The sequence below is a fragment of the Mobula hypostoma genome, chromosome 8 (genome assembly GCF_963921235.1).
Source record: "Mobula hypostoma chromosome 8, sMobHyp1.1, whole genome shotgun sequence".
Classification (NCBI taxonomy): domain Eukaryota; kingdom Metazoa; phylum Chordata; class Chondrichthyes; order Myliobatiformes; family Myliobatidae; genus Mobula; species Mobula hypostoma.
In genome coordinates this window covers 65466654-65494519 of record NC_086104.1, presented here as the reverse complement: position 1 = coordinate 65494519, position 27866 = coordinate 65466654, and the positions used below count along the sequence as shown (strand labels likewise).

At 40.9% G+C, this 27866-nt stretch overlaps 1 protein-coding gene across 5 annotated transcripts in view; it reads right to left on the bottom strand.

Moving 5' to 3' along the window:
• Positions 1 to 27866, bottom strand: part of LOC134350589 (rho guanine nucleotide exchange factor TIAM2-like) — a 276948-nt gene that overhangs the window by 15551 nt on the left and 233531 nt on the right. For all 5 annotated transcript variants that reach the window (XM_063056011.1, XM_063056010.1, XM_063056012.1 and 2 more), the window contains 3 exons: positions 13759 to 13938; positions 4157 to 4225; positions 1421 to 1546 (listed from right to left, as the gene is read on the bottom strand). In XM_063056011.1, coding sequence (XP_062912081.1) covers positions 1421 to 1546; positions 4157 to 4225; positions 13759 to 13938 — 375 coding nt within the window. The remainder of the gene's footprint in view (positions 1 to 1420; positions 1547 to 4156; positions 4226 to 13758; positions 13939 to 27866) is intronic.

Genomic DNA, 27866 nt, shown 5'->3' with positions numbered 1-27866 from the left:
AAAACAATGGCACCCTAGAACATTTGAGCCGCCAGTCCTGCTTCTCCTGCAACCAAGCCTCACCAATTATCTCCAGAACTACAGGAACTCCTGTGGACAATTCCTGCATCTGAAGCAACTTCAACTTTGATCACTTTCTGCATATTATCTCCTTTGAAAATGGGAATATTCATCAATGATTGCAGAATTTCAGGTCCACTCATAACTCCTCAGGTAATGGAGGCGTCTATGCCCAGATATACCAAGATCTGGGGAATATTCATATTTGATAGTAACAAATGTACCATTTTCACAATGCAAGTGAATTGGCTACCTTCAACATGCCCTTTTCATAGCAAATCCAAACCAACAGCAAGCTGGAGATTCAGTTGCAAACGTCACAGAAAAATTATGGCTACAAGAGCAGATGAGAACTTGATAATTGTGCAGCAAGCATACTTTCTCCTTAAAAACCCTTCCATCCACAAGGTGCATTTGTCCAGACGGGTGTAGCTCCAAAAAACTCAGGCCATCTCGGGAAATGCAGCCCATTTGACCGGTACCTCTACATCAACCCACCCCCAGACACCAAAAATGATCCTTTTAATACTGGTATAAGCTTCTTTGATTGCATATCCTAAACTTGCAATTTAGCACAAGGTATGTTTTTAGTTCTTCCACTAGTCACACATCATTCTACCTTGGAAATATATCCCTATTTCTTTTTTCCTTGCTTGATCAAAATCCAGGAATCATCAACCATCACACACTGGCATTGTCACAACACGGATTCAAGAAGGGGGCTCCCAACAAACTCTTTAGAGCATTTTGTGTTAGTTGATAAATAGTCACCTTTACTATGATGCCAAACCCATTGAATACCCAATAGAAATCACACCTCCTTCCATACATCAACATATCTACAAAATCAGTGATTGGTTGCACTCTTGCATGTATACTTGTGAACAGGAACTACGGACAAAATTAAGTGAGGGCATGGATTCCTGTCAACAAATAAAAAGTAAGTTCTAGTGTTCTTAATAACTTCAGAGTTTTCTCCAGATCCAAAGTACTACATCTGATCTGGATATAAATGCAGACTACTTTATTATCAGAATGAAGAGTGAAATCAGAGTGTACCATAGCCACTTTATACAACAATTTGCACAGTAGAGTACAGATGATGCAGTATTTTAGTAGATGATAAGGACTATAATGGTAATTCACACACTCACAAACTAGATATTTCAATGTTTCTTTAGTTCTTAAATTACCCAAATAGAGGTCTTGAATTACTCCGTTTAGTATTAGTTAAAGGGCCTAATGTTAACCATTCATACTTCGTCAGCAAGAATCAGCATAGGTTATTATCAAATGATATATAACTATTTTAAACTTAATTTTTTTCTTATTATGTGTGCAATATAATTCCCTCACATACTTTAAATTGGGATGGAGTTTCTAGCTTGTTGAAGTCAGGTGATAAGGCAATACCATCCTCAAGCGTCTGCAGAAACATCTTCTGAAACTGGAGCATTTCTGGCAGGCTCCCAAAGAGCGACTCCATCTGCAAGAACAAGGAACTAGCAGAAGTCTTGTACCCGGTTCCATGCAAGTACTCATTACTGTCATTTGTCTGAGCATCAGAGCTACAGGAAATACAAATCGAACTACAGGATGTATAAATGCTTCATCAAGATTACACACAGGGTTCACATTAACCTTAATTAGGAGCAGATTTTTACTTGCGGCTGTCATGACCACTGACAGCAACAAAAGGAAAACAAAGTTAACTAGCAACCAGCATAATGAACTGTAAACTAAATAATGGAATTAAGGCATCGAATATCACTGAATTAAAATGTTCACTGGAAAAAACAATCTAGATGCATTTCAACAAGGTGGCTGACATGAAAAAAACCACACTAGCAAACAATTTCTAAGATATTAAGGAACCCAAGATAACCCCTGCCGAATTCATGGGGTAGTGTAGTCTATATTTCTATCTACAATGCTTCATATTAATACCCCGAAATTTGGTCCGGTGAATTTACATTTGTCACCCTGGCGCTTAATTGTTAAAAATGTACTTACTTGTGCCTAACTGGTTATGCCCATAGTGTTAAATTATTTGTTCCTCACACCCTCATCCATTTGCTAAAGATCACCTTAAAAGCATCAGGTGGCCATACCAAAGGAAATGATTCATTTGAACACCTTGTGGTCATGAGTCACACAAAGGTTAAATTACAGCCACAGTAAAATAGTTAGGGAAGCAAACCTTTAGCAGTTACGGGGTGAATGGTTAGTCAGATTCACTTAAGAATATTGCCCCAGGGTCAGATTGGTGTGTGAGAAGTGGGTTTGAATTCATGGGATATCAGCAGCAGTACTGGGGAAGCAGGGAGCTGTGGGATGGGATGAGCTCTACTTGAACCATGCTGGCACCCGGGGGTGTGCGCAACAGATTGGAAAAGAATGGATACAGTAAATGAGAACGAGAGTGCAGGAGAGGCTGCTGAAGTCTCCAGAATAAAACAAGACAGAACATTTAGAACGTGATTAGATTCTAACTTCAGGCAACATCAAGTCAAATTTGACAGGAGGGGTGGTGAATACAGAACTGAAGGTGTTATATCCAAGTTCATGCAGAATACAAAGCAAAGTAGGTTGGTTATCCTGACTTCAGTGTTTGGTAAGATTTTAGAGTCCATTATTAAGGATGAGGGTTTGGGATATTTGAAGGGACCCAATAAAATAGGCTGAAGTCAGCATGGTTTCCTTAAGGAAAAATGTTGTCTGACAAACCTGTTGGAATTCTTTGAGGAAGTAACAGACAGGATTAACAAAGGAGAGCCAGTGGATATTGCTTATTTGGATTTTCAGAAGGGTTTTGACAAGATGTTGCATGTGTGACTGGTAAACAAGACAGGTGCCCATAATATTACAAGAAAGGTACCAGCATGGATACAAGATTGATTGACTGACTGACTGACAGGAAGCAAAAAGTCAGAATAAAATTAGTATTTTCAAGTTGGCTGCCAGTAACAAGTGATGTTCCTTAAAGATTGATATTGCATCTGCTATTTTTCAATTGATGCTAATACTCTAGAGGTTTACAAGAATTATCCCAGAGAAGAAAGGATTAATGTATAAGGGGTGTTTGAGGCTCTGGTCTTGTATTCACTGGAGTTTAGAAAAATGGGGGAGGGGGAGTGAATCTCATTGAAACCTCCTATCAAATATTGAAAGGCCTGGCTGGAGTGGGAATGGAGAGGACGTTTCCAATTCTGGGAGCATCAAGAGCCAAGGGCTCAGCCTCAGAATAAAAGGACATCCCCTTAAAACTGAGATGAGGAGGGATTTCTTTAGGTAGACTGCTGTGGAGACCAAGTCATTGGGATTATTAAAACTGGAAATTAATAGATTCTTGATTAATAAGGACATCAAAATTTATAGGGAAATAATTCTGATAATAAAGGCAGGAGAATGAGGTGAGAGGGAAAATAAATCAGCTATGATCAAATGGCAGTGTGCACATGATGAGCCAAATGGCATAATTCTGCTCCTGTGTCTTATGGTCTTACACATAGTAAGGTACAGAGAATGCTGTGTCAGAGGATGCAATCATTCAACTGCCAAGAATTTATTTTGCATCCTTGTTATTTGTTGTCCACAACAGGCTTCAATGAAGTTATATTTATATTAAAGATTTTGTCAAATTCATTTACTACATCACTCTAAAAATACACTCATGAAAATCACCATATAGTTTCACAATAAGTTTTGAAGACAATCAGATTCACGGTTGACCACAGAAGCACCTGAAACAGTCAGCTAAGGCCTCCTTTAGGCTTGTATTGTTCTGAGTTCTAAATGTAGCCAGGTGCGGGCTAAAATAAGATATTCCCAATAAACAAGAAAACAATGACTAAAACCTGCACAATCTTGAAAGATGCGATGCGATCAGCCTTTGCCCCACTATTTAAATGCAACCATCACCCAAGATCTATAGTCACGCATTGAAAACCTATGTGTAAATTTAGACTACTGTGAAATTCTGTAGTAGGATTTGGGCCTACAGGCCTTGTATTTTTCTCTGCACAGTCTGAGCAATTGTGAAATATATTGGCCTAAAATTACCAGATGTCTGAAAATAAATGCTCAAACTTCATACCTCATCTTGTGTAAGGAAGGTCTCATTTTGCAAGGGATCCAGATAAACTTCAAAGAGACGGCTCAGATCCTTCAAAAGACAAATGTTTCATTACCTTTTACTCAGCTTTAGGGTGATAAGTTATTTGACAGAAAGTTCATACATTCTATTATTACTGAAGTAGATTTATTAAAAAAATAAGGTGGCTTCAAACAAACCTGTAGCATTCAGTCATAATGTGCAATTGATTGCAACTCTAAATACAAAAAAATGAATACTGATTCTACTTTCAATGGAGAAATACTCCTAACGCTTTCAGAATTGCTGACTTTGATGACCACAGAGAGAAAAGTATAACATGGAAAGCACCTATGCAGCAATATTACAGTAATTTGGATATCATTCCAGCTGTAAACTGAAAGTAAAAATATTACATTGGATTTCATATTTTTCCAGTAACTATTAATGTATACTTATTATTTACAACATAGAATTCGGAAAGGATTGAGTTCCAAAGATTTCCTAAAAACTGATTTGAAAATGGACTCCATTAATCCTTGACCTGTGTTTTACAAATGGGTAGTGAGCTCAAATACAACCAAATAAACTGGATGATGGATTACCTTTTCTGCTGCAGTTTGGACAAAAACTTGAAAACACAAAATAAATTTTGTAATTTTACTCAAGCCATGAAAAGAATGATTCAATTAATGCTCCAAGATTGGCAAAATGGTACAGCAAGACCAAATCTAATTTGGGACTTAGCCTTGCTATTGAGCGGAAGACATTTAATTTTGCATGACTTAAGATGCTCAACACAACCAGCATAGGATGTTTAAATATGGTGCAACTGTAACGAAACCCAATTTCCCTCGGGATCAATAAAGTATGACTATGACTAAATAGTCAAAGTTCTATTTCAAACTTCAGTCACTTTGAATACCCAAAATGAAAACCTTTAAAATGGGATTTAAAATAACATTTCTTAAAATTAATGTTTGTTCTTAGCTTGAATTTATACTCAGAAGAACAGCCCTTAACCATCAGGCTCTTGAACAAAACTGAGATCTACTGAGATGAGCAATCTCACTTTAAGGATTCTTTATATTGTTATTTCATGCTCTCGTTACTTATTGCTATTTATTTATATTTACATTTGCACAGTTTGTTCTCTTCTATGCTTTACCTGCTCTTTCATTGATCCTGTTTATTAGTTACTATTCTACAGATTTACTGAGTAAGCCTGCAGGAAAAATAATCTTAGGGTTGTATGTGGTGACATGTAGGTATTCTGATAATAAATTTTACTTTGACTTCAATGACTGTATGAGGCCTTTTCTGTCTATTAGCATATCATCCATTAGAGTCATTAGCAGTTTCCCAATTAAACTGCACACTTTGCAAGCAGCAAGATCATGATTTCATTTTGCTCACTGTAGGAAATTAATGAATACTTCAGAGGTAATGGATGAAAATTTGAGAACAAATTAAACCATACCAACATTGAAACAATAATCTTCTTTGCAGCTATCAAAATCAAAAAATGAGGAGCTAAGTCTCATCCTGGCTGGAAGATAAAAGTTTAAATGCATGATGTGAGAAATGCTGAACAAAATGCAACAGATCGGGCAATTCCAGAGTTTTCTCCCCTTCTCTACTGAGAAACAGGAAACTTGTGGGCAGTCAGATTTAAGGAGTAAAACATTCCACTAGTTTTCAGGATGCTAGTTGAAAAATTTCAGGCAATGATTTCAGCCTCCAAGACATGGAGAACAGGAGGTAGTTATGGTGACGAATCACAGGGGAAGGGGTATCCTGTAGTGAGGAATTGAATGGAAAAACAAATTAGACACAGACTACTGAACTTTAGTGAAGTATTAATATGGATATCTTTGAAGTACAAGGAATGAGCAGAAACAGAAAATACAGATTAAAATTAAGAAGCAAAATGAAGAAAACCAAAGAAATAGAAATTTTAACTGAAAGAATCAAAATATAGAGAAGGCATAAGAACAATGCAACAGGGGTGATGCAGTACACAAGGAAGAGGGAAAAATAAAATACTAGTTTAAAAGATAAAGAAAAACAGTCAAGTAAATCACATGCATTTTATTTGAGTATTGTGACAAAACAATGAATAGCCATGCATGATTACAAATCACAGATTTCATTATGGGATGCAGATGTAAAAACCACAAAAGTAAAACTCAAGTAGTTTATAACTACTGCCTGAATCCCAAAATGAAAATACTATCATATAATGATTCACAGGTGTTTAAAAACATCTATTACATTGCACAGGCACTTCTTTGGTATCAGCATAAACAGCCCTGTGCAGCTGATGAGTGATGCTAACTGCAATAAACTATAGTCAGTCAATCTGCAAGTACATTTCATTAATTTGCACATAGCTCATGACACATTTTTACGATAAGTTATTTGATGTCAGATAGTAATTTTAAAATATTTAAATGCTTTTTGATTGCTAGCTATCTTTAATCAAAGTATCAGGTCGAACATGCGAGGTTGAATTGGAAAACAGACACTTGGCTACCCAATGAACTAGAGAAAAGCAGATGAAGACGACCACCTCCAATTGTTCTGCTGAAGGGTCTCTGCCCAAAACGTCGGCTGTACATTTTCCATAGATGCTGCCTGGCCTGCTGAGTTCCTCCAGCATTTTGTGTGTGTTGCTCGGATGTCTAGCATCTGCAGACTTTCTCTTGTTTGTCACTCCAATTGTGGAGACTCTGCATTTGTCCCAGAAAGCTCAGTTTCCTTGTTTCATGATGAATCAGTGTACATGTAGTACTTTTCACCAACATTAACATTTTGCCTATCATATTTCATCCAGGTGGAGAAATGGTTAGCCAATTTGCTTGAGAGGCATTCTGGAGTAACTATCATTAGCTTCATGGTATCTGTAAAATTATCCTTTAATTGTCCTTCAGAAGAATGGCTGACTGGCAAGAAGCAAAGAGTTGGAATAAAAGAGGCCTTTTTGTGTTGGCTGCCGGTGACTAGTGGTGTTGGTCAGGGGTTGGTGTTGGGACCACTCCTTTCCACGTTATATGTCAATGATTTGGATGACAGAATTGATGGGTTTGCAGATGATACAACAATAGGTGAAGGACCAGATAATGTTGAGGAAGCAGGGAGACTGCAGAAGGACTTAGATAGATTGGGAGAATGAGCAAAGAAGTGGCAGATGGAATACAGTGTAGTATACAGTGGTGGCTAGAAAGTTTGTGAATCCTGTAGAATTTTCTCTATTTCTGCATAACTATGACCTAAAATAGGATCAGATCTTCATGCAAGTCCTAAAACTAGATAAAGAGAACCCAATTAAATAACACAAAAAACACTATACTTGTTTATGTATTTATTGAGAAAATTGATCCAATATTACTTTTTTTGTTGGAAAAGTACGTGAACCTTTGCTTTCAGTAACTGATGTGACCCCCTTGTACAGCAATAACTTTAACCATACGTTTCCAGTAACTGTTGATCAATCCCGCACATTGGCTTGGAGGAATTTTAGACCATTTCTCCATACGAAGTTTCAGTTCATCAATATTTCTGGGATACCTTGCATGAACATCCCTCCTCAGGTCATGCCACAGCATCTCAATTGGGTTAAGATCTAGGTTCTGACTTGGCCATTTCAAAACACGAAGTTTCTTTTTTAAACCATTCTGTTGTTGATTTACTCTTGTGTTTCAGATCATTGTCTTGTTGCATCATCCAACTTCAATTAAGCTTCAGGTGACATACCGCTACCCTAATATTCTCCCGTAAAATGTCTTGATACAATTTGGAATTCATTGTTCCATCAACGATTGCAAGCTGCCCAGGCCCTGAGGCAGCAAAGCAGCCCAACCCATGATGCTCCTTCCACCATGCTTCATAGGCATTATGAGGTTAGTGCACAGTGCACTTTTTCCTCCAAACATAGCGGTGTGCATTTCTGCCAAAAAGTTCAACTTTTATCCCATCTGTCCACAGAACATTGTCCCAGAAATGTTGTAGAACATCCAGGTGGTCTTTTACAAACTTGAGATGTGCAGCAATTTTTTTTTTGGAAAGCAATGGTTTTCTCTATGGTGTCCTTCCAAGAGCACCATTCTTTTTCAGTGTTTTTATTATAGTGGACACATGAACAAAGACTTTAGCATGTTCTTAGAGATTTCTGCAGGTCTTTTGCTGTTATACTTGGGTTCTCTTTCACCTCCTTCAGCATGTACTTTTGATGTGAACTTTACAGGGTGCCCACTCCCAGGAAGGGTAGCAACAGTACTGAGTTCCTTCCATTTGTAGATATTTTCACTTACTGTGTACTGATGAACACTCAGGTCTTCAGAAATGCTTTTGTAGCCTTTTCCAGCTTGATGCATCTCTTCAATTCTTCTAAGGTCTTCTGAAAGTTGTTTTAATCAAGGCAAGGTACACATAAACAGATTTTTCATAAGAAGAGCAGGATCTGTCAGTAATCTGACTTGGTATGTCTTTTTTATAGGACAGGACACCTCCACAACCCACACCTCCAATCTCATCTCATTGATTGGAACACCTGACTCCAAATAATGTTTGTAAAAGGCATTACCCCAGAGGTTCACATACTTTTTCCAACAAATACGTGTAATATTGGATCATTTTCTCACGAAATACATTTGTAAATGAACAAGTATAATGTTATTTTGTTTTATTTATTTAATTGTGTTCTCTTCATCTAATTTTAGGACTTACAGGAAGATCTGATCACATTTTAGGTCATATTTATGCAGAAATAGAGAAGATTCTACAGGATTCACAAACCTTCTAGCACCACTATATGATCGTGCACTTTTAGGTGGACTATTTTCTAAACAGGGAGAAATTTCAAAAATCTGAGGCGCAAAGAGACTTGGGAGCCCTTGTGCAGGATTTCTTTAAAGGTTAACTTGCAGGTTGAGTCAGTGGTGAGGAAGGCAAATGCAATGTTAACATTGTAGAGGACTAGAATATAAAAGTAAACATGTAATGCTGAGGCTTTCTAGGGCATTGGTCAGACCATGCTTGGAGTATTGTAAGCAGACTTGGGGCCCTCAAGATGTGCTGGCATTGGAAAGGGTCCAGGGGAGGGTCCTGAGAATGATTTGGGAAATAAAGGGCTAACCCATGAGGAGTGTTCGATGGCTCTGGGCCTGTACACACTGGAGTTTAAAAGAATGAGAGGGGATTTCATTGATACGTATTGAATTTTAAAAGACCTAGATAGATTGGATGTGGAAAGAATGTTTCCTATAAAAAAGTTCGAAAATTCAAAAGTAAATTTTATTATCAAAGTATATATACAGTATGTCACTATATATAACCCTGAAATTCATCATTTTGTGGCCACACTCAATAAATCTATAGAAGAATAACCATAATAGAATCAATGAAAGACCACCCAACTAGGCAGAAGGCAACAAACTGTACAAATATAAAAGGAAGAAATAATAATAATAAATATCGAGAACAGGAGATGAACAGTCATGAAAGTGAATCTGTCAGTTGTGCAAGCATTTCAATGATGGGGCAGGCCTTGTGCTGGTGGTGACCGTGGGGGAGAAGATGTTTTTGCCAATCCCAACTTACTGGGATCTGCAAGTGAGGAGATCCAGGATATAATTGCACAAGGAGGTACTGAGGCCAAGGCTTTGAAGCTTATTGATTAGTTTTGAGGGAACGATGGAATTGAATGCTGAGCTGTAGTCGATAAAGAGTATCCCGAGGTATGCATCTTTGCTGTCCAGATGTTTCACGGTTGAGTGAAAAGCCAATGAGATGGCACCTGCTGTGGAAATGTTGCTCCAGTAGGCAAATTAGAGTGGATACAAGTCATCCCTCAGGCAGGAACCGATATGGTTCAACATCAACCTCTCAAACTACTTGGTTACTGTGGATGTAAGTGCTACCGCACGATAGTCATCGAGGCAGATCAGTACTCTTCTTGGGCACCGGTATAATGGAAGCCTGCTTGAAGCAGGTGGCTACCTCAGACTGCCGAAGCAAAAGGTTAAAGGCTCAGTAAACAAACCAGCTGGATGCTCAGCACAGGTCTTTAGTACTTGGCTAGGTACCCCATCAGGGCTGAATGCTTTTCGTGGCTTCAGTATCCTGAAGGCTGTTCGCACAACTGGCTTCAGACAGTGAAATCATAGGATCATCAGGGAAAGTGGGAGTTTCTGATGGCTCTTACATGTTTTGATGTTCAAAGTTTGCTTAGGCGCATTGAGCTCATCTGGAAACAAAGCCCTGCTATCTCCTATGCCGCTTGATTTAACTTTATAAGAGGGGGATCTTATTCAAGCCCTGCCACAACTGCCGAGCATCCTTTATTGATTCAAGTTTGGTCCAGAATTGCCACTTCATACAGAGATTGTACCTGGACCTCATGTAACTTTCTTAGTCAGTAAATTTTGGATCTCATGGTCCATCCAGGGCTTCTAGTTGGGGAAGACTCTGAATGATTTAGCGAAGACACACACATCTACAAATGTTTTAATAAAGTCTGTTACAACCATGGTGTATTATATTCAGATCCCCAGATGAATGCTTGAACACAGCTGAGTCCACCAACTCAAAGCAATCCTGTAGTTGTCCCTCTGTCTCCTACAATCATCTCTTTGTTGCCCTAATCTCTGGCACTTTGATGGTAACTGAGCAGGGTTTTCTAAAACAAACCTGGCTGAAGTCTCTGAGTATGATTTGATAAGCATCAGGACGGACACTGCATCATGCAAAATCGCGAGCACTTGATTATAGTTGGCTGGTGGTGGTACATAAGCTGCGGTCAGGATCGTGGATGAGAACTCCCTAGGTAAATACAGCAGGTGGTATTTGCCTGTTAGGTGTTCCAGGTTGGACGAGTTCACAAAACGACCACGTCGGAGTACCACCAAGAGTTTATCATGAACAAAAACCTCCTTCTGCCTTTTCCGAATCAGCAGTTCAGCCCATTCTGTAAATCAAGCAGCTTTCAGGTCTGATCACTGTGTCTGGTGTGCTGGAGAAAGCCACATTTCAGTCAAGCATAGAATATAACAGGGTCTCATTTCTTTCCTAAACAGCAATCTTGCCCTCAGGTCCTCTATTTGTTCTTCAGCAACTGCACGTTTGCCAACAAGATACTGGGAAGAGGAGGCCTGATCCCTCTCGCTAGTAGTCCCCCATCCCCTCCTGCCTCACTTCTGGCCATAGCGATGTACCTTCATCCTCTTAAAGGTGCCATACCTGTCCAGTCCGCTGAGTCTTTCAGATGACCGTGAGATCTGTAGTTCATTAGGTTGATTTGAAAGGACATTGCTTAGAGGGAAGTTACATGCTGCAGATTGTGGTGAGAGTAATTTGAAAGAGGTAGATTTAAAAATATTTAGAACTATTGTCTGCAGTCCATGGAACATTGCCAGTTATCGCTGGCGCCATCTTGCTGATCTTCCCCACTGCAGTGTGGGAGTCTAGGTCCATAGAACAGAGATGAGAAGGAACTTCTTTAGCCAGAAGGTAGTGAATCTGTGGAATTCAATGCACAATTGACTCTGAAGGCCAAGACATTGGGTATAAATAAAGTCACTGGGTACATTTAAAGTGGCGGTTGATAGGTTTTTGATTAGTCAGGGCACCAAAGGTTACAGGGAGAAGGCAGGAGAATGGGGTTGAGAGGGAAAGGATCAGCAATGATGGAGTGGTGAGGCAGACTCAGAGTCATAGAAAAATACAGCACAGAAACATCTAGTCTGTGCTGAACCTTTTTAACTGCCTACTCCTATCGACCATAGCCCTCATACCCCTGCCATCCACGCACCTCTCCACACTTCCCTTAAACATTGAAATCAAACTTCAATGCACCACTTGTTCTGGCAGCTCAAATGGCCTAATTCTGCTTCTATATATTATCGTCTACTATCTTCTCTTTCTTTTGTATTTCACATCTGTCTTGATATTCAAATGTTTGGTCAGTAGGTTAACAGCACAAAATAATGTTTGTCCAGTTCTGACTCCCTCATGCCAGTGTGAATCTAATGATATGCATGACATTCAATATAAAATCCACTGTAACATGTTTTGTCTTGGGTTATTCACTAGCTTCCTAATTCTTTTGTTTCTTTCTACTTTCAACTTGCTGATCAAAGGCAGTCTATCAAAAGCTTGCTTCTTTCTGTTTTTGTCAGTCGTTCATTATTTTTATTCTTATTACATTTACAATTATACTTTATGCCAGATAATCAATTTTGGGATTACAGAAAAAAATTTAAAAAAAAATCTTCTCCCATAATCTGTATTCTATTTCTGCATACTGAGGGATAAGTGTGTTCCTGACACTCAAAATAAAGAATACTGTGATTATCATTGACTGATACATACAGTATCTTCACTCTACCCAATAAAACTAATGAGAGACTTCCTCTCTCAGCTCAAGTAGCAAAAGAATTTCTCTCACCAATCTTCAAATCAAATACTGATTTTTTAAAAATCCCCTTAACAAGAATAATTGTATGGTTTAACCTTCAATTTTACAATAATTTTAATTATTGATAATATTACAAGTGACAGAAGATTTCAAGTCTTCTTCATAGCTCACTCCCCAGAGATCAATGTATCCCATCTGGAGTAAGTAAACGCATTCCCCTCAAGATGGCTGCCCAATTCAGAATTAAATTACTTGCTCAGCTATACTGCTCTTTAAATGATAAAATCTCAAGGGCTTTGTGTCAGGATTTATATTATACAGTTTCACAGCTGGATTAGTTTCAAACATCGACAGGTGAATGCTTCAATCATGAACTTTAACCACATGTTGCACCCCAGTTACAAATGTTCATTGGAACAGAAACAACTATAGTTTCAGATAGTGCAAATATTAATCAAGCAGACCAAAATATCAGATGCCCTCAATAAATATTACCCTGTTCAACCTATGTAATGAAATTACAAATCTGAAAGGTCAAAAAATAGGCACATCTAAAGAAATAATGTAATACCAAATAAACAAGACTCGGTAAAATCAATCTAGGTAGATTGTGGTGCAATAGACATGCACTTGATCTTTGCTGCTCCCAATATATTGAGGCCCTTCACAGCTGGATCACAGTTAGTCATGCCACTCGAGCCCCTCAATATTTATCTGGGAAAAATGAACAAATCAACTCTGGTGTTTGGATGTTTGGAAGGTATATACCCATAATTACATCGTCTGGTAGGATTTGTGTAACAACCAATCTAATCAGAAATTAGGTATTCTTGCCAAGGCATTGGTTGGAACACCACAATCTGATTCAGTATATTTGGACAAGGGAGTGGCAAGAGCCGCTTTTCTATTCCTATCACAATTCAGGACTTCCTACAGTACAATACATTATGGAAAATAAAATTGAGATCAAATGTAATTACCTTCAATATTAAATAGTTTTCTAACTGTCTGTGCAAAAATGGGGAAAGCAATGAAATACTCCAATGAAGAACTGGATCTCAGCAGGTATCAGAGCAGGGTGATAGTTTCAAGAAAAATTGTAAAGAGCAAACTATTTTACAAAGTTTAGTAAAATTTAATTTCATTAACAGCAATATATGCATTGCATATATTTAACCTCCCCACATACCTTCACATAGGACTTCTCTGTGTCTATCAGTTCATGGATCACTTTCCGAAGTCTCTCTGCATCAGACAGATGCCGTGCTAGTGGCCGAAGAGGCTGATCAAGGCTCTCCTTCTGCCCAGCCATATCAGTAGGATGCAGTTCATGTAAACTTCGACAGAATGTGCTAACCTGCTCTGCACTCTGGAGGAAGGAATAAAAATAAAGGTGAACAAACCCAAGTTACAGGCTAGCTACCCGAGTTTTCTGAACTAGACATTCCAGTTAAATTAAAGTGATATAGAACTGGATTACCAAGGAGATATTTATTCTATGAAACCCTTCACAAATCAGGAAAAGCTTGATTAATGAAAATGGAGTAACAACGTAGAGGAAATCGTATGAATGATGCTGATTTAGGTGAGCCCTGAGCAAGGTGTATCTGAGACATACGGGCCAAAAGATTTCCTGCTTTACTGTCATTCAAACACCCCAGCTGAAAATGAAGGTGCAGGACTTGACTCCTGATCTACTTTATTGCTGCCCTTTCTGCTGTGGAATAGCCTCACAAAACAATTACACATTGAATTACACATGATTAGCACATGGGGTACAAATACAGAGAAATCAACATCTTCCAAATAAGGTAGGAGAGGAAAGAAAAATAGTGCTCGTCTTTGAAAAGCTGTGTTTAATTTCAATGAAAATCTATGCCCTACTAATCAGCTTTTCAGTGGAACAAATGTCTCATATTCCTTAATCCTTCAATTCCAGTTGTAGTTTTAATTCAGAAATAATAACCAAAGTACAGTCTATCAAAACTTCTTAGATTAAAATAGGGAGGAATAAACAGTGATTCTCATTAATTACTTGGTACCTTTCATTTCTTACACAAATCAACAATGATTATTTTGGCTTTTTAATACCTTTTGCATTTGCTGCACCAAATATTCAATATAAAGTACCTGGGTGAGAATTGGACCCCAGCTTCTAAATATCCACATTGGTTCCTCACTGTTTTGCTCCACTTCAAAGACAAAGACAATCAACTGCTTACACAGCAGTGTGGGGAAGCACACTGGAGCACACCACGCCCTGTCTAACAGTGCCCATGGGACCAAAGTCTTTTGCATAACAAAAAGGTACATCCCCTGAATACAGAATAAAATGTAAAATAGAACCAAATTCATATCATAGAGAGTTAAAAGACTTCTCCTTTATATTCCTGTTTCAAACCTCATGCATATTTTAATTATGCCGCTAAGACTATTACCGATTATTAATGAAATAGCAATATCTAAACATATCCCTCAATTTAGCTGAACTTTTGTATTAATCAAATACAGAACTAGAAATTTTTCAAAAACTTTACAGATGGAAACTAAGTGACCCTGAAACTACACAGTTCAGGACATGATTTTTCATTTCTGTCTACAAACAGCTCCTACTCTCAAGAGATTTGCACAGAACCTCCAGATCATTTTGATACTAGCAATATCAGTAAGACCAATGTCACCAAAGTTGTATGCTTTGGAGTCTTTAGCCTTGTGGGATTTCATGTGGATAATACAGGCAAAAAATATTGAAGTAGTGTCGGAAAATGCCAAGGTAGGCAGATAATGTTGGAGGATGAGTTTCATGTTAATGTTGGCTCATTCACTAATACATAAAAAAGGACCCTACCAACCAGTTATACAAAACTGTTCTCAGTGAAGGTCCACAGTAGAACACCGGATAAGATGGACAAATTTCTCATATCTCTGCTCTAAGTGATGGTATACATGAGGAAATTCATCGTTACCTTTGGTATGCCAACACATCTAGCCACCTGAAAAAAAACGATGTTGATGACCAAAACACCAAATGCAGGAAAAAAACTCACTGTCCACCAGTCGGCTGTGGTCTTGGCCCTCAAACATTTCTAAGGCAATGGAAATCCCACTAGAGACATCACAAAGGACTGGATATTACCAGTTTTCTCTGCCAACGTCTTTGTATCCAATGATAGGATAGGCTTATCCTCCTCTTCCAGGCCAAATCCTGGCATCAAAGCTCTGAATAGTTTTGCTCTTAATAAACATCTCTTCTGCATGCCCAACATCAGATGCCCAAAACAAGTACATTTTTTTGAGCCTTTTTACCGAAAGACATTATGAGGGTGACAGAATAAAGATACAAGGACTTTGCAAAACATGAAAAAAAAGTGCAGCATAGGATTTTTGTGACCATATGATTTGGAAAGGTTCATACAGGGCATTGCTTAGAACACCAGGTACACGCATTGGAAGCACACAGCCTCACAAACTCCCTACTTGGCCAGAATCATACAGAATACATCTGGCTATTTGACCCAATTCAACCACACCCAAAATTAGTAGGCAGTCTTGCATATTATCGCCATTGCTCAGCATTTGATCCATAGTCCTTTATGCCTGACAGGGTTGGGGGGGGGGGGGTACATGACAGAAGAAAGGTTGGGAACCCCTGATCTAGACTCTTCATAAACATTGTCCACAACCCAGCTACAATGACAGTATATTCCAGACTTACACTCTCTGGATGAAGAAAGCTCCAATCATTACTTCTCTGACAACACACATCAAAGTTGCTGGTGAACACAGCAGGCCGGGCAGCATCTCTAGGAAGAGGTACAGTTGACGTTTCAGGCCGAGACCCTTCGTCAGGACTGGCCTGAAATGTCGACTGTACCTCTTCTTAGAGATGCTGCCTGGCCTGCTGCTTTCACCAGCAACTTTGATGTGTGTTGCTTGAATTTCCAGCATCTGCAGAATTCCTCTTGTTTGCATTTTTAAAATTACTTCTCTGAATCTGTTTTCTTAACCTAAACATTTCCAAGTAATCATGAATCATCTATCAGAATTGTTCCCAGTACTTTCCCCACCACTGACATCAGGCTTTACATGACATCATACTTTACATGTGGTCTAACCAATCCCTTATAAAGCCTCAGCATTACACCTTTGCCTTGATATTCTCATCTATGAATGTTAACATTGTATTTGCTTTCCTTACTATTGACTCCCAAGTCCTTTTGCACATCCGATTTCTGAATTTTCTCCCCTTTTAGAAAATAGTTGACACCTTTATTCCTTCTTCCAAAGTGAATCAGAATCAGAAATTAATATCACTGGCATATATTGTGAAATGTGTTCACTTTATGGCAGTACAATGAAATACATGATAAATAAATATATAGAGAAAAAACTGAGTTACATTAAGTATACATTAAATAGTTAAGTTAAAATAGGTAGCAGAAAATAACAGAAATAAAAAAGTAGTGAGGTAGTGTTCATGGTTTGAACGTCCATTTAGAAATTGGATGGCAGAGGGGAAGAAGCTGTTTCTGAATCGCTGAGTATGTGTCTTCAGGCTTCTGTACCTCCCTCCCAACAGTAAGAGTGAAGAAGGGATGCCCTGGGTGCTGGAGACCCTTATCGATGGAAGCCACCTGTCTGAGGCACCACTCTTTGAAGATGTCTTGGACATAACGGAGGCTGGTACCCATGATGGAGCTGACCAGTTTTACAAGTTTCTGCAACTTGTTTCGATCTTGTGCAGTAGCCTCCCCGCGCCCCCATACCAGATGGTGATGCAGCCAGTCAGAATGCTCTCCACGATACATTTGTAGAAGTTTGAGCGTTTTAGTTGATGAACCACATCTCCTCAAACTCCTAATGAAATACAGCATACACTTGCCCAAAGAGCATAATGACCATACATTTCCCTATGCTGTATTCCATCTATCCCTCCCCACAATTTTCATACACTAGGTGGGCCTCCCCTGTTATTAGTTCCTTATAACGATCACATTTCCATTTTTCTCTTTATTTAACCGTGAACATCCAGGATTTCTTTTATTTGTTTTCTCTGGCCTTTACCCTTACAGGAATAGGTTAGCATTGAGCGCCTGCTATTTCTCCTTCACGTGCTTCCCACTGAGCAGATGTAGACCTAACTGCAAGTAGATAATCCCAGTCTGCCTCTGCAAGGTCCTCTCTTATGTTAGTGAATTTGGCCTTTCTTCAGTTAAGACCTTTATTGCTGGTCCATCCATAGCCTTTTCCATAAACATATCAAAATATACAGTTATGGTCACTACATCCAAAATTATCTCCCACTGATGCTCCTTCCACCTGGTCAGCCACACTCCCCAAAATAAAGCCCAGTGGTGCTCCTCCCTTCCTTGGTCTATTTACATACTGTTTCAAGAAGCTCAGCCTAACACCTCAGAAAATCCATGCCTTCTGAACCTTTAGTGCTAAGGCATCACAGTTAATATTTAGGGAAATTGAAATCCCCCAGTATAAACCTTATTTCTAATTATATAAACATTATTATTTTTGCGTTCATATCTGTTCCTGTGCTGACTTGTTGGGTGGTTTGCAACGAAGTGACAACATCTTTTTGCTTTTAATGTCTATCCATATGGCCTTATTTGAGGAGTTTTCAATTATATCCTCCCTCAAAGGAGTTTTGACCAACAGTGTAATACTTCCCTGCCATCCTTTAACCATGCCTCCATGACAATGTTGTAGATTACCATGCTAATTAGAGTTCATCTACTTTGTACTGAAAGAGGTGTAATTTAGCTTTGAATCCCATTGACTTGTTCTGCCTACTGGGTTTACTGGTGGTTGTCCATCTCCATGTGAATAGCTACTCTAAATCTTTCCCCTGCCAACTAAGTTTAAACATTGCCCAACAGCATGAGCAAACATGTAGGGGTTTTGATCCCACTCTGGTTAAGAAGCAACCCTCCCTGCTTGTAAAGGTCTCACCTTCCCCAGAAACAGTCCTGTTGATCCAGGAACCTCCTGCACCATTCCCTGAGCCAGGCGTTCACCTGACCAGTCCTGCTGATCCAATATTCATTAGCTTGTGGCACTGGAATCAATCCACAATTGAGGCCCTACTCGTGGCTACCTGGCCTCCTAAACGCATGTTGCAGGACCTCATCCCTTCTCCCATGCATTTCATTGGTAACTACATGTTCTCTGACCTCTGGCTATAACATCCTCCACTTTGAGAATGTCCCGTAGCCTCTCCAAGATACCCTTGGTCGTAGCACCTGGGAGGCAACTGATTTGGAGTCACTTTCCTAGCCCAGAAATGCCAGTCTGCAGTATTCACAATTAAATTCCCAACTACTTTGTTCAAGGACATGTGCAAGGATGCCCATTGGACTACAACTGCAGTCTCCTCTCGGAGGCCAATAACCACCGCCCCACCTCCCATGTTATCTGGAACAATGCATCTATTACAGTGGTCCCCAACCACCGGGCCGCAAAGCATGTGCTACCGGGCCGCGAGGAAACGATGTGATTTGGCGATATGAGTCAGCTGCACCTTTCCTCATTCCCTGTCACACCCACTGTTGAGCTTGAACGCACGCGAGGTCATGACCCACGCGTCATCCATGTCACGTGGGAAGAAGATCAACTCCTCGAGCTTGCAAGTGACGACGGGCTGAAAAGTATGTTTGACAAAACATCTCTGCCGGCATTCCAGATCAAAGTCAAGGCTGAATATCCAGAGATAGCCACGAAAGCACTGAAAACGTTGCTTCCATTTCCAACATATCTCTGCAATGAATGCAACAAAATCTAAATTGCCAAATAGACTGGACATAAGGAACCCCCTTCGAGTATTGCTGTCTCCCATGGGACTGTCTTGTTGCAGGGAACAAGTATTCAGCCCAGGGCTCCCACTGATTCAGCGATATTAGTGTGTTGCAATGATTTCATATGTTCATACGAGGAAAATATGCGCTGTGTGTTTAATATCCAAACATTACTTAAAATGTGATGATGCTATTGACTTACATAACCATATAACAATTACAGTACGGAAACAGGCAATCTCTGCCCTTCTAGTCTGTGCCGAACGCTACTCTCACTTAGTCCCACCGACCTGCACTCAGCCCATAACCCTCCATTCCTTTCCTGTCCATATACCTATCTAATTTTTCTTTAAATGATAATATCGAACCTGCCTCTACCACTTCTACTGGAAGTTCGTTCAACACTTACTTCAAGCTCCCCTGTCCTGCCCGATAATTGACTTATCACTATATTCATGCGAGGAAAATATGCGCAGTGTGTTTAATATTAAATTCATTAGATAAACCCTTTTAGAAACGAAATTGAGTGTATTAGCCACTTCTCACCTATATTCCGGTCGTGATTAACACCCCCGCCCCCCGAACAGAATCGCCAAAAACGATTTGTAGAAAAAAATCGGGACATACACGCATGCGCACTGGTGCCCGTGGAGGGCTTCATGGCTATTGTAGTCTTTCTCGGAGTAAGCACAACGTATTTGACTGCTACTCTTGTCCATTGGCAACCATACCCCCCACCCTCCGCCCCCGGTCCGGAGTGCAAAAAATGTTGGGGACCCCTGATCTATCATGTCAGGCATTTCCATCGATTGTAAAGTCTATGGTTCCACATTGGCTTCATCAGTCACCTCAGAACACATAAACTGGAATAGACATCAGCCTCTATCTAGGAACTAGCTAAGATAAGAGTGCAAGCATATTTCATAGCGATTTCCATCAGCTGCCCTATGCAAAAAAAACCCAAAATATTGATCAACCAGCTGTAATCAATAGTTGGAGGATGATTATGAACAAGTTAACCGCCATACATCCTAAAGAACATAGAGTAGAAATGTCTTATATGCAGGACATGAAAGATAATGCATCACATGTATTTGACTTTGTTTATAAAATTTAGCTCCTTTAAGCAATAGGTGATTTTTTAAAAAATCGGCAATATTCCAGTAATTCCGGCTGAGAAGTGCACTAATTCAGTATTACGATATTAGTTCCGATATTCACTCCCCAGGTAGCAGGCCTAATACTGACCCTTGTGGAACAACACTAGTCACCCGCGGCCAACCAGAAAAGGCCCCCTTTATTCCCAAACCCAAATCACTCACATATGTTAGAAACAGCAAGGGTCCCAGCACAGATCCCTGTGGAACACCACCAGACACAGGCATCCAATTACAAAAACAGCCCTCTGGCTCCAGTTGCCAAGCCAATTTTGGATTCAACTTGTCCTGGATCCTGGGTTCTAACCTTTTGCACTAGCATCCCATTTGAGATCTAATTGAAAATCATTGTTAACCACATGTACTGCACTGTCCTTATCAATACATTTTTGTTACTTCCTCAAAAAAATTCAGTGGATTGGTTGGAAAAGATCTGCCCTGGAGTGAAAGAGGTGGGGAATGGCATTGCTAATCACAGCTGCAGAAGGAGAGATCATCTACTGAATCAGTATGGGTGGAAGTCAGAAACAGGAAGGAAGCAATCACACAATTGGGAGTATTAACTAATCTTCCTGTAGGGGAATGTAAACCATATCAGTTTTACTTATTTGTGAATATTCTTGATACTATAGAATTTTGATCGAAGTACATAGTAGTTTGGGCTGTATGTTTCTATTTTATTGATAAATGGCTTTCACCGACCATGAAGATAAACTTCTGTGATTTCTGAGAAACAGCGCCGCCTCATTTATCTCATTAATTGGTAGTAGACGAATCCTTGTACAGATATGATTTAGTCAGTGCAGCTGAGGTTAAAGTAAGGTTTACCAGTACTGATCATTACCAGGTGCCCTAAGATATTGGCAAATGGTTCTTCCATCTGTGATTTTGAAGATATATGGCAAAATAATTATTTCATTTCCTATTACTGTAACTACAATTACTTCAACTTTATTGACCCAGTGACATTGATTCTCAATGTTTTTATGTCAGTTAAGATGCAGTGTGCATGTCTAGAACCTAAAATTAAAGTGAAAGAAGAAATATGTTAACCTTTCCTCTAAATTAAATTCAGGACTGGTAGCAATTACTTTGTACAGCTTGATGTGCTGTTATGGCATTGCTGTGTACGTCAATCTTTTGTAATTACCACTCATGAACTACTACAAAATCTCACTACTGACTTCAAAACAAATGGAGGATCTTGCTCTGGCTCACACTTTGTTTTATTTTGTTATACAAGGCATAGCTAATATTGGCATTACATTGATATTTAGTAAATTGTAGCATATTACATTTATTAGAACTGTTACACCCTGCGTCCTTTTGAAATCATTCAAGATTATAGTTTTTGTTTTCCTATACTGTACTGATGCTTTTCATCATTTTCTGGTTTGCCTCCCTTTTGATTTTTAAGCCTTAAATGAGTACTGATCTCCCGCACAGTTTATCTTGTTACATTACTGTGAATGGTGTGCACTTCTTGGATACAGACTCCCACCTTAGAATTTCTTAGAATTTCTGTAAACAACAGGAATTGCAACTCCAGCATTGAACTCCAGGCCGGGTCTTTATGTGCTTCTGTTGTGACTCCCGTCTCCCCTTCCCCCACCACCACTCCGCAGCCCCGTCTTCCTCAGATCCCACCGTCAGCTCCTGGGCCCTCAGAGGCTCCATCTTCCTCTCACCCCAACCCTCCCCCCTCCACTGACACCCCCAGCCTCCCCCCTCCCCCCCTGATCCCAGCTCTCATCCGTGCCGGGTCTTTACCATCCCCTCCGACCTTCAACTGTCGGAGGCAGAACGCTCTGTTCTCAGTAAGGGCCTCACCTTTGTCCCCCTTCGCCCACACCTCAGCGAGTTCCGTGTTCGCCATGACGCGGAACTTTTCTTCCGCCGTCTCCGTCTCCGAGCCTACTTCTTCGGCAAGGACTCTTCCACCCCCACCAATGACCCCTTCTCCCGTCTTCAACCCTCCTCTTCTTCATGGACACCCCGCTCTGGTCTTCTGCCTGCTCTGGATCTCTTTATCGCTAATTGCCGACGGGACATCAACCGTCTCGACTTCACCACACCTTGTCCCCATTCCAACCACACTCCTTCGGAACGCTCTGCTCTCCACTCCCTCCGCACTAATCCTAACCTTATTATTAAACCCGCCGATAAGGGGGGTGCTGTTGTAGTCTGGCGTACTGACCTCTACCTTGCCGAGGCACACCGAGAACTCGCGGATAGCTCCTCTTATTTACCCCTCGATCGTGACCCCACTAAGGAGCACCAGGCCATTGTCTCCCACACCATCACTGACTTTATCCGCTCAGGGGATCTCCCATCCACTGCTACCAACCTTATAGTTCCCACACCCGGCACTTCCCGTTTCTACCTCCTACCCAAGATCCACAAACCTGCCTGTCCTGGCTGACCTATTGTCTCAGCTTGCTCCTGCCCCACCGAACTCATTTCTGCATACCTCGACACGGTTTTATCACCCCTTGTTCAATCGCTTCCGACCTATGTTCGTGACACTTCTCACGCTCTTAAACTTTTCGATGATTTTAAGTTCCCTGGCCCCCACCGCTTTATTTTCACCATGGATGTCCAGTCCTTATATACTTCCATCCCCCATCAGGATGGTCTCAAAGCTCTACACTTCTTTTTGGATTCCAGACCTAATCAGTTCCCCTCTACCACCACTCTGCTCCGTCTAGCGGAATTAGTCCTTACTCTTAATAATTTCTCCTTTGGCTCCTCCCACTTCCTCCAAACTAAAGGTGTAGCTATGGGCACCCGTATGGGTCCTAGCTATGCCTGCCTTTTTGATGGGTTTGTGGAACAATCTATGTTCCGTGCCTATTCTGGTATCTGTCCCCAACTTTTCCTTCGCTACATCGACGACTGCATTGGCGCTGCTTCCTGCACGCATGCAGAACTCGTTGACTTTATTAACTTTGCCTCTAACTTTCACCCTGCCCTCAAGTTTACCTGGGCCATTTCCGACACCTCCCTCCCCTTTCTAGATCTTTCTGTCTCTGTCTCTGGAGACAGCTTATCCACTAATGTCTACTATAAGCCTACTGACTCTCACAGCTATCTGGACTATTCCTCTTCTCACCCTGTCTCTTGCAAAAACGCCATCCTCTTCTCGCAATTCCTCCGTCTCTGCCGCATCTGCTCTCAGGATGAGGCTTTTCATTCTAGGACGAGGGAGATGTCTTCCTTTTTTAAAGAAAGGGGCTTCCCTTCCTCCACTATCAACTCTGCTCTTAAACACATCTCCCCCATTTCACGTACATCTGCTCTCACTCCATCCTCCCGCCACCCCACTAGGAATAGGGTTCCCCGGTCCTCACCTACCACTCCACCAGCCTCCGGGTCCAACATATTATTCTCCGTAACTTCCGCCACCTCCAACGGGATCCCACCACTAAGCATATCTTTCCCTCCCCCCACCTCTGCATTCCGCAGGGATCGCTCCCTACGCAACTCCCTTGTCCATTCGTCCCCACCATCCCTCCCCACTGATCTACCTCCTGGCATTTATCCGTGTAAGCGGAACAAGTGCCACACATGTCCTTACACTTCCTCCCTTACCACCATTCAGGGCCCCAAACAGTCCTTCCAGGTGAGGCAACACTTCACCTGTGAGTCGACTGGGGTGATATACTGCGTCCGGTGCTCCCGATGTGGCCTTTTATATATCGGCGAGACCCGACGCAGACTGGGAGACCGCTTTGCTGAACATCTACGCTCTGTCCGCCAGAGAAAGCAGGATCTCCCAGTGGCCACACATTTTAATTCCACATCCCATTCCCATTCTGACATGTCTATCCACGGCCTCCTCTACTGTAAAGATGAAGCCACACTCAGGTTGGAGGAACAACACCTTATATTCCGTCTGGGTAGCCTCCAACCTGATGGCACGAACATCGACTTCTCTAACTTCCGCTAAGGCCCCACCTCCCCCTCGTACCCCATCTGTTACTTATTTTTATGCACACATTCTTTCTCTCACTCTCCTTTTTCTCCCTCTGTCCCTCTGAATATACCTCTTGCCCATCCTCTGGGTCCCCCCTTGTCTTTCTTCCCGGACCTCCTGTCCCATGATCCTCTCGTATCCCCTTTTGCCTATCACCTGTCCAGCTCTTGGCTCCATCCCTCCCCCTCCTGTCTTCTCCTATCATTTTGGATCTCCCCCTCCCCCTCCCCCTCCAACTTTCAAATCTCTTACTAACTCTTCCTTCAGTTAGTCCTGACGAAGGGTCTCGACCTGAAACGTCGACTGTACCTCTTCCTAGAGATGCTGCCTGGCCTGCTGCGTTCACCAGCAACTTTGATGTGTGTTGCTTAGAATTTCTGTTGTCATTTCGTCCCCTCCTCCAAAATAAACCCATGTATGATCCCCTGTCCTTACAAATAATTGGGCCAAGTCAAAACAACAACTTCTTGCTTTTATATGGTGCTCTCAAGTGTGTGAAATATCCTAAGGCAGTTTTCAAATCAAACAAAATTTATCGCGGAGCCAGAAAAATATGTAGTTTAAGGGATATCTTCACAGAGGATAGGGAGGTGGAATATTTTTGCCAGAGTTCGGAGACTCTATAATGCTGTAGGCACCTCTACAACAGAGGAGTGAAGGTGTACAGGGACTGACACCGGAGAGGTGAAGCTATTATAGCTGCTTTTGGCTGAGGTGGGGGGAGGATGAACCCATGGAGTGACAGAGAATTTTAAAAACTCTTATATTGCTTAGAACTGAGTTGAAAGGGTCAGTGAATACAGTTACGTAATGAAGTACCACTGAAACTATGTAGGATTGGGAATCCAGCTTTGGGGTCAGTTACTGGACTGCATGGATCCAGCTGACAGTGGGCTTTGTTTGGAAATACGCACAATAGTGACCTGGAGGTGAGGTGTTGATGCATGGAGTTCCCAGTCTATACAGGCTGATCTTCCACAAGGTTGTCCTTACTTATGCCCATGACCTTGGGTGCTCAGATAAGTACCGGCACTGCTTTCAAAGTCACAATTATCCTGGCTCTCAAATCCCTGCAGACCATTTTGGTTTATCTACTGCACTGCAGGTCAATAAAAGCTCTTTAAAAGTAAACTCAGAATCTTTTGTTCATGCAACGTTTGCACTCACATTACAGCATTTTTTTTTGCAGAAAGTTCCACTCTACCACAGCGCTGTCTACATAGGCAACTGGGGCTTGATTCAAAGCTGTAGTGCAAAGTGAGAGCTCGGAAGTATGAATTTTCTGCTGTGGAACTTAACACTGAAGTACTGCAAATGATGCACAAAAAAGCTCTCACTTCTCTACTAGGCTAGTGCATTATACTGAATGGACATAGATCAGGGGTTTTTTATGCGATGGACCGATACCATTAAGCAAGGGTCCATGGACCCCAGGCTGGGAACCTCTGATTTAGATAAATGGATTCTGCAGCTTCGTCCTTGTATCTGATCATTGACATGCAATCATATACTGCTGTATATCTTTATGTAATGTTTCCTTTGAACTATGCACACAGTATCTGTGGTTTTAAGGAACTAACTTTTCATTTATCTCATTAGATTACATTTGATTGTAGCAATATAGCAGAACAAAAGCGATAGGAAAGTGATAATGAATTATACTGTTAAGGATGCACTGCCTGACGATTTGGTGGAAAACAGGATCAGAAACAACGTAAGGAAGGGTATGAAATTTGTGCCGGGTGTTGGCACAGAGATAGGGGATGGCGGTAGGGGGAGAAATGTGTGGGAATTCAACAACAGAGAGAATTAACTAATGTAATAAGATGCATAGAAGTGAGGGAATGAATGGACTATGCAGTAAAATTCAGTCTTGGGAAAAATTCTGTGCCTTTCTATTTTACTGCTTTAAGTCACCATCTCTGTGAAAGGTGATTCCATTTGAGCTACTGTAGGTTGTGGTCACAGGCCCACAATGTATAGCATGACTTTTATGGTACACTACTACTTTTAGGCCAGAGATACAGCTGCTCTTTGCAAATTCCAGCTACTTACATGATTTTGGGTGGAAAGCCAGGTTTTTATTTTGTTTACAGAATATAACTTTTCTCCATGGAACACTCATAAAGGCAGATTCAGTTATAGTAAACAAGCTCAGTGAGTAAGCATTAAGCTGAAGATCTTATCCATACAAAATCTTGAGTAAAGCAGTACTAGGCAGAGAGACTGCAATACCCAACTAAGCAATCTTGCTGTTCTTGTGTTACCTAACAAAACAATCTTGATAATATCAAGATTTAGCAATGACTAATGCTATTTGATTCCGTGAACAGAACATTTTCAGTTTATGTTTCATCAACAATATTGCAATTACCATTCTCCAAAACCAACTCAGCACACTAGCAATTTGGATAAGGCTTTTTTTTTACAAGACAGATGAAAAAAACACCAAGCAAATCATATATTAAACAAGAGTTGAAACTTTTTAATCCCTTTCCTTTAGATGCCTTAAAATTCCATTAACCATTCCTGTATTCCTTAGGTAAACACAAACTCTTTGAAATTCAAGTTAACTTTCAGCTAGTTCCAAACCGTGTACTGTGCATTTTGAAACATCTATAAGACTGCAGCTAAAATTACAGCAAACCAGTTTTGAAAGAATGTTAGCCAAATAAAAGCATGCTTTTAAAATCTAACTAAAAGATTATGTCCAAAGTGTTGCAGTAATTGTGAGCATTAGTCTCGGAAGGACATGCATTCTTTCACTGTGATATGTTAAAGAAGTCCCATTTATTGACAGGGACTAGATGATTCCTTCAGTTATTTCAAGTGTAACTTTGTTGGAGACACCAGGCATTAAAGAAATAAAATAAATGGTTTTATGGCATAGAATTAAGTTTTCAAAGGAAAAAATTTGCACACTTGAGCATAAGGCGGCAGGAGAAGATGGCGGCGTGACGCAGCTTGCAGCGGCCACTCTGGTGGTGATGTCTGTTATTTGTCAAGTAGGGTGCCATGCACAATCCTAACTTGATGGAGACGGACGTGACAGCACAGAGGAACATCTGGTGAAACATCTGAAATGCCTGCTTCGCAGCTGCTGCTACTGCTACTGTGTGGTCCAGAATCTCCGGAGGAGAAGGCCCCGAGTCCTCAGCTTTGCTTGTTGCTCAGCGGCCAGGGCGGGGTCGAAGTGCTCAGCAGAGGATGGAGCTCAGAGAGGCTGTGTCGGAGGGGCTAGACGGAGGCTCAAAGTTTTCAGACTGACTCAGAGTCCGCTGCGGTCGGGTGCTCCCAATGGTGCTGCATCGGCAAGTTGGCGGCGCTTGGAGGTTCATGGCAGGGAGAGTTCCTCACT